Here is a 12,686-nt window from a genome sequence, read left to right as displayed (position 1 = left end):
TCATCAAGCAGGGAGATACTGTATTAATTGATTAACTGAGACTCACAGTTGGGGAGGGGCATTGGGCACACGTACAAAAGACAGGGGACACACTGGGTAGATATTTAACCTCAGATGGCTAGTTCCTGGCTCCACCTAGCAGCCAGCTACAGGTGGCACTGACCACAGCTTGGGGACTGGCCTACATTTACACACATTTAGCTGCTTGAGGTACTGAACTGTAGATGCAGAGGTGGGGGAATTAACGTTCAGGGGAAAAAAAAACTGTTGCACCCTCCTAAAGACTCTCAAAAACCCATGTGTTTTGCTGTACAATCAAATGTCAAGCTGCGATCAAATGTTACCACAAAGTGTGGGTGAGATCTCCAGCACAACTTCTGTACTGTTTGAGCCAAGTTTGGAAGTATATGTGCATTTAGAGGCAGTGGGAGGTGTGAAAAAAAATCAAAATTGGTTTAAAATTTGATCCACGACTGACATTATATAACCTCATACAAACTACACTCAATAGTAGAAAATACTTGGCAAATGAGACTTTTTGTTCCTTTGGAGATACTAGACAAAAGAAGGTGACTTTGCTTTTTTTTTATATAGAAACTGCATCATCATCTGATTTTTTTTATGGTGACCGTATCTAGCCAATCACACAGAATGAGAATTTGAGAATGAACTGTTTGAATCCACTTTCAGATAATTGTCTTAATCTAACAAAATATCCCAAACACAATAAAGTTAGCAGAACTTTGACTCTAGTAGAGTAATAAACAGGCACTTGAAGACAAATTTAGTACCACAACTTCGGGTACTCTCAGTATGAGATACATACTTGAAATCTGTAAACTCATTTATCATTTTCATATTGGAGAATCTAACTCCATATCTCTCTATTATTAAAATAAGGTTCACTTTAATAAAAGCAATAAATAGAGTGCAAAAGTTCTTAACCCTGATAAACTACAGTCTAAAGCCTGCTGGGCATGATTGTCATTATGAAAGAAATGCAAAAACCAGGGGAAGAGAGTGGGAAAAAAAAGAGATGAAGCCAATTTCAATGGGTGAAAGTCAAAGAATGTCACAAAGAAAATTAAACACAGCATGGAGCTTAATGCAGGTCAGACAAAAGAGATGAGACTACTGGAAGGCATTATTTTTGCACTTTGAGAGTTTACATGAACCAGCCCTGTTCCTTTAATTGCCCCCAGCATTAATGGTGTTAGCCTGTGAATTATTGGAGTTTAAATGACGTTCTGGCTTTGGATGAGATGAAACTCTGAAAGACTGAGGCTATGCTAGTTCCCAGGCCACGAAAGGACATATCCTGAGCGTGTCTTGGTGAAGACAGGCTGCGACTGGTTGATCTTGGTTTCCACGGTGATGGTACACTTCTTCCCATGCATGGAGCATTGGATGGGGTCACACACCTTCACTTGGAAGTGCCTCTTCTCACTGGAAAGAGGAAAAAAAATTAAAGCTATTGAAACAAAGTGCCTATCTTTTAAGTAAACACCCATGAGTTTTCATAAGAATGAGCAGTCACTAGTGCAAACCGAGAGAAAAGGAAAACTGGTGACCCTCATTGTTCTTTGATTATTTTGCGAAAGCTCAAGTATGTACAGGCCTTTTGAAAGCCACTTGCAGCTTTTAGCCCTGACTGAGGCTCTCCCAATGTCAACCCCACAGGGATAAGTATCCAGCCCCAAATCTTGCTGAGTACCTTGGCAAGGTTTCAGGATTTGCGGTTTCTTGTTCCACACAATAAAACTTGCTGTATAGTATTAACGTCAATAGTTTGGGCTTTGATTTTTATGGATAACAGCAGAAAGAAATTCCCAACATTTCTAAAGCACACAACCACATGGCCCAGATGGTGACACTTCAATTCCTTGTCCTTTGAGAGTTTTTTTTTTATTACACTGACATCAGTACAAACATTTAAAGTTAAAATCAGCAGCACAAATAGATGGAAGCTTTGAATCATTGCTGCCTGCAATACACTGCCAAATAGTCCCTCAGAGATTAATTAATTAGACAAATCTAGAGTTGGATAGTTTGAAATCCTGCTGTAAAATAGTGTCTGACAATGGCACTTTGGTTACCTCAGGACAAAACCGAGACCGATTTCCAACATAGATGTGAAGCAATATTGAGACAGTGTTGTCAGAGCATTTCTAACACTTGTAGCCATTTTCACAATTATTTAGCTTTAACATCATTTAATATTTAAATAGGAGGCAGTCAGCATATGCAAACAAAATATGAACTGAAGTTGTATGTCTGTGCGTTTACTATAAGCAGGCATTGCAGTTTCACAGACTGAGATCTGGCGTTAAAACAGAAACACATCACCAATATAGAATGACAACTGATAACACCAAATATTCATTGGAATCATTTTTTATGACCTTGTCTGGAATGATTACTGCTGTAAGTACTGGACTGACCTGTTATATAATGCTCAAGGTTTAAGCATATTGTACTTGGCTTACTTTATGGAGATGAGTGCTAAATTTGAAGCTCACTCAGTCTAACTAATTGTTGTCTCCCTCAAATACCAATACTTGCCATTACCAAGATGGTGCAGCGTTCCCAAATCAACAGGATTGCAAGTTCAGTAAGACTCCTCTTTCTCCTTGTTTCAACAGCTAAATTATATCAACCCTTAAACATGCACTCTTCATTTCTCATGCATCAATTGTCTTTTTTGTTTTTTTACCATTTTGCTGTTTGGATTAGTCTTGTTTTTTCCTTTCACTTCATGTTGAGCCAGGAGCAGCCAGGAAAGTATGTTTTCCTGTTAAATACTTACCTCGTGAATCAGCAGTCTCCATTGCAGCAGCAGGAGTGGTCAGAGCGCGAGTAAGGGGGCAGGCGGAAACGTACATTGCCTGTTAAATAATTACCTTGTGAATAGACAAAGCGAAGGCTCAACAGGAGTGGACACGGACATGTGAACTGATATATTTGGGCTGTGGCTAAACCCGAGACACTACACATGTATTGTCTCCCACCAGTTTTCCTCTAACCAAACAAAAGACTTGCAGCGGGTTGGTAAGGTAAGTTTTTGTTTATTTATTCATTCAATCTCTCTTGGCAATTTAGAACAGAAGGAATGGAAGCTAGGGCAGTTGCATGTTTCTCTTGCAGGATGTGCGAGGTAAGATCACCACTAGTGACTTGCTCACATCACCTATGAGAAGTGCACCCAATTCCAGCTCCTCACAGACCGCGTTAGGGAGCTAGAGCTGGAGATGGATGAACTTCGGATCATTTGGGAAGCTGAAAGACTGATAGAGAAGAGTTATAGAGAGGCAGTCATACCTAAGTTACAGGATAAAGGTAGCTAGGTGACTGTCAGGAGAGGGAAAGAGAATAGGCAAACAGTGCAGGGAACCCTCATGGCCAGCCCCCTCAACAATAAGTAAACCGTTTGGATACTGTTAGGGTGGGGGGTGGGCGAGATCTACCAAGATCTCTGGCACGGTGGCTCAGAAGGGAACATGGGGAGAATAGGAGAGTGATAGCGATAGGAGATTCAATGATTAGAGGAACAGACAGGAGATTCTGTGCTTGCAAATAAGACTGTTGCCTCCCGGGTGCCAGGGTTAGGGATGTCTCAGATTGAATCTACAGGATTCTTAAGGGAGAGGGAGAACAGCCAGGAGTTGTGGTACACATTGGTGCCAATGACATTGCTAGGAAAAGGGATGAGGACCTGAATAGTGATTAAAGGGAGTTAGGTTGGAAGCTAAAAAGGTAAGACAAGCAGAGTAACAATCTTAGGATTGCCATTGATGTCACGGGCTAGTGAGGCTAGGAACGGAGAGCGAGTGCAGTTGGACATGTGGCTGCAGGGGTGGGGAGGGACAGTTTCAGATATGTGGATCATTGGGATATCTTCTGGGGAAGATGGTACCTATACAAGGAGGACGGGTTGCGCCTGAACTGGAGGGGTACCAATATCCTGGGCTCATGTTTTGCTAGAGCTCTTCGGGACAGTTTAAACTAGTTTGGCAGGAGAGTGGGAACCTGAGCTATGGATCTGAGGATGGGGTAGCTAGGGAACAGCCAGATACAGTGTGCAGAGAGTCTGTGAGGAGGGACAGACAGTCGATAGGGCAAAGTTGCAGTCAGTGTGATGGGTTGATGAATGTCTATTTTAACGCAAGAAGTGTCAGGAATAAGGGTGGTGTACTTAGAGCATAGAGCATTACTTGGAATTATGATGTTGTGACCATTATGGAAACTTACATATCACAGGGACAGGAATGGTTGTTGGATGTTCCAGGGTTTAGATGTTTTAAGAGAAATGGGGAAGGGGTTAAAGAGGTGGAGGAGTGGCATTGCTAATCAGGGATAGAATTACAGCTACAGAAAGGGAGGTTGTCAAGGAGGGTTTATTTAAAGAGTCAGTATGGGTGGAAATCAGAAACAGGAAAGGGGCAGTCACTTTATTGGGAGTTTTCTACAGAACCCCCCCCCCCCAATAGCAACAGAGACACAGAGGAGTAGGTTGGGAGGCAGATTTTGGAAAGGTGCAGAAATAACAGTTTGTGTCATGGTTGACTTTAACTTCTCTAATATTGATTAGAACCTCCATAGTTCAAATGGTTTGGATGGAGCAGTTTTGTCAGGTATGTCCAGGAAGGATTCCTGTCTTAATATGTAGATAGGCCAACTAGAGGGTAGGCCATATTGGATTTGGTGCTTGGCAACAAACCAGTTGAGGTGTCAGATCTCTCAGTGAAATAGCATTTTGATAATAGTGATCACAATTCCCTAACCTTTACTATAGTCATGGAGAGGGATAGGAGCAGATGGTTTGGCCAAATATATAATTGAAAATGTGTTGCTGGAAAAGCGCAGCAGGTCAGGCAGCATCCAGGGAACAGGAGAATCGATGTTTCGGGCATAAGCTGCTGCGCTTTTCCAGCAACACATTTTCAGCTCTGATCTCCAGCATCTGCAGACCTCACTTTCTCCTCAAGTATATAATTGGGGGAGGGAGGATTACAATGCTATTAGGCAGGAAATGTGGAGCATACATTGGGAACATATGTTCTCAGGAAAATGCATGACAAAAATGTGGAGGTTGTTTAGGGAGCACTTGCTGAGAGTGCTGGATAGATTTCCCATTGAGGCAAGGAAGCGATGATAGGGTGAAGGAACCTTGGCTGACAAGGGATGTAGAACATCTAGTCAAGAGGAAAAAGGAAGCTTACTTAAGTTTGAGGAAGCAAGGACCCTTTCCACCTATCCACTCCACCCTCCTCTCTGACCTATCACCTCCATCCCCACCCCCATTCACCTATTGTACCCTATGCTACTTTCACCCCACCCCCACCCCTCTCTCATTTATCTCTCCACTCTGCAGGCACCCTGCCTGTATTCCTGATGAAGGGCTTTTGCTCGAAACGTCGATTTTCCTGCTTGGATGCTACCTGACCTGCTGTGCTTTTCCAGCACCACTCTAATCTAGACAGAAGCAAGGATCAGACAGGACTCTACAGGGTTACAAGGTAGCCAGGAAGAAACTGAAAAATGGACTTAGAGCTGGAAAAGCTTTAGCGGGTAGGATTAAGGAAAAACCCCAAGACATTCTACATTCATGTAAGGAACAAGACGATGGCCAGAATGAGGGTAGGGCCGATTAGGGATAGTGTAGGGAACTTGTGCCTGGAGTTAGAGGTGGTAGGAGAGTTCCTTAGTGAATACTTTGCTTCAGTATTCACTAGTGAGAGGGACCTTGTCATTTATGAGGACAGCATAAAACAGGCTGATATGCTCCAACAGGTTGATGTTCAGGAGGAGGATGTGCTGAAAATTTTGAAAAACATAAGGATAGATAAATCCCTTGGACCAGACAGGATATACCCAAGGTTATTACAGGAAGCAAGGGAAGAGGTTGCTGCACTTTTGGTGATGATATTTGCATCTTCACTGTCCACTGGAATAGCGCCAGATGATTGTAGGGTGGCAAATGTTATTCCCTTGTTCAAGAAAGGGAATAGGGATAATCCTGGGAATTATAGACTAGTGAGTCTTATGTCTGTGGTGGGCAAATTCTTGGAGAGGATTCTGAGAGACAGGATTTATGATTACTTGGATAACCATAGTTTGTTTAGAGAAAGTCAGCATGGCTTTAAGAGGGGCAAGTCATCCTTCACAAGCCTTGCTGAATTCTTTGAGGATGTGACAAAATACTTTGATGAATGTAGGGCAGTGAATGTGGTGTACATGGATTTTAGCAAGGTGTTTGATAAGGTTTCCCATGGTAGGCTCATTCAGAAAGTAAGGAGGCATGGGATACAGGTAAATCTGGCGGTCTGAATACAGAATTGGCTGTCCCATAGTAGATGGAAAGTATTCAGCCTGGAGTTCAGTGACCAGAGGTGTTCCGCAGGAATCTGTTCCGGGACTTCTGCTCTTTGTGATTTTTATAAATGGCTTGGGTGAGGAAGTGGAAGGGTAGATTAACAACTTTGCCGATGACACCATGGTTGGAGTGGTGGATAGTGTGGAGGGCTGTTGTTAATTGCAATGGACATTGAGTTTTTTTGAAGAAGTAACAAAGAATATTAATGAGGGCAGAGCGGTAGATGTGACCTATATAGACTTCAGTAAGGCGTTTGACAAGGTTCCCCATGGGAGACTGATTGGCAAGGATACAGGGTTAGAGGCAGGATTCTTGGCAGTGTGGAGGAACAGAGGGATCTTGGGGTCCATGTCCGTAGATCCCTCAATGTTTACAAGGTTGTTAAAAAGGCATGAGGCGTGTTCGTTTTCATTAACAGGAGAATTGAATTTAAGAGCCTTGAGGTTACATTACAGCTCTATACGGCCCTGGTTAGACCACACTTGGAATATTGTGTTCAGTTTCGGGCACCTCATTATAGGAAGGATGTGGAAGCTTTAGTGAGGGTGCAGAGGAGGTTTACCAGGATGCTGCCTGGGGCATGTCTTATGAAGAAAGGTTGAGGGAGGTAAGGCTTTTCTCACTGGAGCAAAGAAGAATGAGAGGTGACTTGGTAGAGGTGTACAAGGTGTTGAGATGCAAAGGAAGAGTGAATAGCCAGAGACTTTTACCCAAGGCGGAAATGTCTATCAAAAGGGGGCATAAGGAAGGTTTAGGGGAAATGTCAGAGGTCGGTTCTTTACACAGAGAGTGGTGGGTGTGTGGAATGCACTGCCAGCGGTGGTAGTAGAGTCAGACACATTAGGGACATTTAAGTTAGAGGTTTACAAAATTATGAGGGGCATGGATAGGATAAATAGGCAAAGTCTTTTCCCTGGGATCGGGGAGTCCACAACTAGAGGGCATAGGTTTAGGGTGAGAGGGGAAAAATATAAAAGAGACCTAAGGGGTAACTTTTTCATGCAGAGGGCGGTACGTGTATGGAATGAGCTGCCAGAGGATGTGGTGGAGGCTGGTACAATTGCAATATTTAAGAGACATTTAGATGGGTATATGAATAGGAAGGGTTTGGAGGGATATGGGCCGGCTGTTGGCAGGTGGGACTAGATTGGGTTGGGATATCTGGTCGGCATGGACGGATTGGACTGAAGAGTCTGTTTCCGTGCTGTACATCTCTATGACTCTATCGACTGGATGTAGAACTGAAGAAGGGCTTATGCCCGAAACCTCGATTCTCCTGCTCCTTGGATGCTGCCTGAACTGATGCACTTTTCCAGCAACACATTTTTCAGCTCTGATCTCCAGCATCTGCAGTCCTCACTTTCTCCTGGATGTAGAACTGGGCTGATAAATGGCAGGTGGAGTTCAACCTGGAAAAGTGTGAAGTGATTCATTTTGGAAGGTCAAATTTGATTGCAGAATACAGGATTAAGGGCAGGACTCTGGGCAGTGTAGAGGAACAAAGGGATCTTGGGGTCCATGTCCAGATCCCTCAAGTTGCCACCTAAGTTGACAGGGTTTGTTAAGGTGGTGTATCGTGTGTTGGCTTTCATTAGCAGGAGGACTGAGTTTAAGAGCCACGAGGTTGTGCTGCAGCTCTACAGAGCCCTGGTTAGACCACACTTGGAATATTGTGTTCAGTTCTAGTCACCTCATTATGAGAAGGATGTGGAAGCTTTAGAGAGGGTGAAGGGGAGATTTACCAGAATGCTGCCTGGACTTGAGGGCATGTCTTATGAAGAAAGGTTGAGGGAGGTAAGGCTTTTCTCATTGGAGCGAAGAAGGATGAGAGGCAATTTGATAGAGGTGTACAAGATGATGAGAGGCAGAGATGGAGACTTTTTCCCAGGACAGCGGCACGGTGGTTAGCACTGCTGCCTCACAGTGCCAGAGACTCGGGTTCAATTCCCACCTCAGGCGACTCTGTGTGGAGTTTGCACATTTTCCCCGTGTCTGCGTGGGTTTCCTCCGCATGCTCTGGTTTCCTGCCACAATCCAAAAATGTGCAGGTTAGGTGAATTGGCCAATAGTGTTAGGTGAAGGGGTTAAATGTAGGGGAATGGGTCTGGGTGGGTTGCGCTTCGGCGGGTCGGTGTGGACTTGTTGGGCCGAAGGGCCTGTTTCCACACTGTAAGTAATCTAATCTAATCTAACCTAAAAATAGCTATCACAAGGGAGCATATAATTTTAAGGTGATTGGAGGAAGGTTTCGGGGAGCTGCCAGAGGTTGGTTCTTTACACAGAGAGTGATGGGTGCGTGGAGTGCACTGCCAGCAGTGACTCCTGATGCAGGGCTTTTGCTCGAAACATTGATTCTCCTGTTCCTCAGCTGCTGCCTGACCTGCTGTGCTTTTCAAGCCACCCATTCTTGCCACACAGTGGTGGTCGTAAAGTCAGCTACATTAGGGACATTTAAGCAACTCTTGGATAGGCACATCAATTACAGTAAAATGAAGTAGGTTAGTTTGATCTTAGAGTAGGATTAAGGGTTGGCACAACATCAAGTGCTGAAGGGCCTGTACTGTGCTGTATTGTTCTATGTTGCATTTAGATTGTTGCCATGTAGCCATTCAAATTTCATCTGGACAAAATCTTTATTTCTGTAATGTTAGAGGTCTACTGCTGAAAATTCCAATGTGCCTCTGTCTGACTGCTGCCAGGATAAAATCAAATAATACCTGGTCTTTCCAGTAACAGTAAAAATATCTCTATTGCAACACAGCTGAAAAAGAACAGTCAAAATTATAATATGTATTTTAAATGTTAACTCTTTCAAAAAATTACACATACAAAGAAAAAATTGACAAAGCCACAATATTATGAGTGGAGGGAGAAAAGCCATCAGAACAGTTCTTTCTCACCAATACAAAATATAAAACTAGGGGAATTGGTTTCACAATTTGTCTGATTCTTTGATGATGCCTTGATGTTACCTGCAGAGCAATGATCAGACTATAGTTCACTGGTTACTTTTTTGGACCTTTCTGTTGTCTTAGGGTTTCAGAATTACTTCTTTCAGTACCTCTGAATGTAGTTTTTCTGCTTTATTGAAAGCAGAATAACTTTCTGTTTTGTAGAGCAACTTTGTAGAGAAATAGAGTTGATGCAGCTAACTTCTGGATGTCTCCTTGCTTTTCTCTGCTTTGTGCACATCACAGCTCTGTGCTGAACTTCAACCTGACGAGAGTTGTTGCTATGCTAAGGTCTCCCGAACCAAATACAAATGATGTCAATGCCCCAGAAAGTAATGTCTTATATGCATCTAGTTTTATTCATTTGTTGGATGTGAACCTGTCCCTTGAATCCTTGAGAAGGTCATGGTGAGCTGCCTCTTGAACCACTGCAGTCCATGTGCTGTGGGTTGACCTACAATGTTGTTCGGGAAGGAATTCCAGGATTTTTGACTCCGTAATGCTTGTGTCCACTGAATGTCTGGTGATATTTCCAAGTCAAGATGGTGCATGGATGAGAGGGGGACTAGCAGGTGGTGTTACCATGTATCTGCTGCCCTTGTCCTTCCAGTGGAAATGGTCATGGGTTTGGAAGATGCTGTCTTAAGATCTTTTGTGAATTTCTTGCAGTGCATCTCCTGCTTCTGGGCATTTGTGGGGGAGGAAGTGGATGTTTGTGGATGTAGTGCCAACCAAGCAAGCTGCTTTGACCTCGATAGCATCAAACATCTTCAGTATTGTTGGAGCTGCATCCCATTCAGGCAAGTGGGCAGTATTCTATCACACTCCTGACTTGTGCTTTGTAGATGATGGACAGGTTTTGGGGGGCTCAGGGGGTGAGTTACTCACCACAATATTCTTAGCCTCTGATCTGCTCTTGTAGCCACTGTGTTTATGTGGTGAGTCCAGTTGGGTTTCCTGCCAATGGTAACCCCCAGGATGTCGAAAGTGGGGGATTCAGTGATGGTAACACCATTTGGGGGCAGTATGGTGGCTCAGTGGCTAGCACTGCTGTCTCACAGCGCTAGGAACCCAGGTTCAGTTCCAACCCTGCCGGCTGTATAGAGTTTGCAGTACCAAATTGTCTATAGTGTCCAGTGAGGTACAGGCTCAGTGGATTTGCCATTTCATGGAGTAGGACGATAAGTGTAGGTGGGATGCTCTTCAGAAGGTCAGTGTGGACTTGATGGGTCGAATGGCCCGTTTCCACACTGTAGGGATTCTATGAATGTCAAGGCATGGTGATTAGATTGTCTCTTATTGGAAATGGCCATCGCTGGTTTGAATGTTACTTGTCAATTATCAGTCCAAACCTGGATATTGTCTAGATCTTATTGTATTTGAACATGGATGGCTTCAGCATCGGAGTTGTCACAAATGGTTTTGAACATCGTGCCATCATTGGCAAAAATCCTCAATTCTGACCTTATGATGGAGGGACGGTCTTTGGTGAAGCAGCTGAAGATGGTTGGGCCGAGGACATGATCCTGAGGAACTCCAGCAGAGGTGCCCTGAAGCTGAAATGGCTGATTTTCGACAATCACAGCCATCTTCCTATGTGCCAAGTATGACCCCAGCACAGAGTTTTCTCCATGATACCCAGTTTTGCTAGGGCTCCTTCATGCCACACTCTATCAAATGTGGCCTTGATGTCAAGGGCTGTCATTCTTGCCTCACCTCTGGAATTCATCTCTTTTGTCCTTGTTTGATCCAAGGTTGTAAGGTGGTCAGGAATTGATTGAGTTTGGTTCTGCCAGGGCCAATGTCATTTAGCAAATTATTACTGAGCAGGTGCTTCTTGACAATATTGTTGATGACACCTTCCATCACTTTACTGACATTGAGACTAACGTGATAGTAATTGGTTGGGTTGGATTTGTCCTACTTTGTTTGTACAGAACATATTTGGGCATTTTTCCACATTGTTGGGTAGATACCATCTGGTAGATATTGGGGTGTCACGGTGGCTCAGTGGTTAGCCACTCAGTGGTCCCTTCATAGTACCAGGGACACAGGTTCCATTCCAGCCTCAGATCTGGATGGAGTTTGCACATTCTCCCCATGTCTGCATGGGTTACCACCCACAGTCCAAAAGTGTGCATGTTAAGTGGTTTGGCCATGCTAAATTGCCTAGAATGTGCAGGGATATGAAGGTTAAGTGGCTTGACCATGGAAAATGCAGGGATATAGGCACAGAGTTGGGGGGGGTGGTGCGGGCGCGAGTTAGTGTGGTCTTGTTGGGCTGAATGGCCTGTTTTCACATTGTATGGATTCTATAGATGCTCAGTGTTGTACCTTCACTGGAACAGGAAGGAAATGAAGACTGCAGATGCTGGAGATCAGAGTCGAGGATTGTGGTGCTGGAAAAGCACAGCAGGTCAGGCAGCATCTGAGGAGCAGGAGAGTCAATAGTGGGGATGATGAAGGGCTTATGGATGAAGAAGGCTTTATGCCCAAAATGTCGATTCTCCTGCATCTTGAATGCTGCCTGACCGGCTGTGCTTTTCCAGCACCATACTCTTCGATCCTGTACTGGAACAGATTGGCTAAGGAAAGGCAAGTTCTGATGAATAAGTACTATTGCTGAAATATTGTCAAGGCTGATAGTCTTTGCAATACCCAGTGCCTCCAACCATTTCTGAATATCATGTGGAGTGAATCATATTGTGTAAAGATTGGTATGTCTGATGCTGGGGATCAATGGTGGAGGCCATGACGGATCATCCACTTCACACTTCTGGCTGGAGATTGCAAAAGATAAGGCTGAAGCATTCACAGCAATGATGTGCTGGGCTCTTCTATCATTGAGGATGGGGATATTTTTGGAGCCGCCTCCTCCTGTGAGTTGTTTAAATCATCCACCACCATTCACGACTGGATGTGGCAGGGCTGTAGAGCTTAGATCTGATCTATGATTGTGGGCTTGCTTTGCTCTGAATATTACTTGCTGCTTATGCTATTTGGCATGCAAGTAATCCTGTTTCTACTTCACCAGATCAACATCTAATTTTTAGGTATGCTTGGTGCTGCTCCTGCCATGCACCCCTGCACTCTCCATTGAAACAAGGTTGATCCCCTGGCTTTACGGTAATGTTTGAGTGGGGGCTTTGCCAGGCCCTGAGGTTACAGATTGTGCTAGAGCTCAGTTCTGCTGCTGTTAATTGCCCACAAAACCTCATGGGTGTCCAGTCATAAACTGCTAAATTTGTTTGAAGTAGGTCCTGTTTATCACTGTGATTGTGCCACACAACATGATGGAGGATATTGTCAATGTGAAGGAGTGGCTTCATCTCCACAAGGACTGTGCAGTGGTCACTCTTACC

General features: G+C 44.1%; 1 protein-coding gene across 1 annotated transcript in view; it reads right to left on the bottom strand.

Moving 5' to 3' along the window:
* Positions 1–270: 270 nt before the first annotated feature.
* myo1d (myosin 1D) overlaps positions 271–12,686 on the bottom strand; it is a 525,665-nt gene continuing 513,249 nt past the window's right edge. Inside the window, exon 22 of the mRNA XM_043675298.1 lies at positions 271–1,446. Coding sequence (XP_043531233.1) covers positions 1,290–1,446 — 157 coding nt within the window. The 3' untranslated portion in view covers positions 271–1,289. The remainder of the gene's footprint in view (positions 1,447–12,686) is intronic.

The sequence above is a fragment of the Chiloscyllium plagiosum genome, chromosome 33 (assembly GCF_004010195.1).
Source record: "Chiloscyllium plagiosum isolate BGI_BamShark_2017 chromosome 33, ASM401019v2, whole genome shotgun sequence".
In the NCBI taxonomy this organism is placed as follows: domain Eukaryota; kingdom Metazoa; phylum Chordata; class Chondrichthyes; order Orectolobiformes; family Hemiscylliidae; genus Chiloscyllium; species Chiloscyllium plagiosum.
Note: the sequence above shows the minus strand (reverse complement) of the source record. Positions and strands in the feature narration are given on the sequence as shown.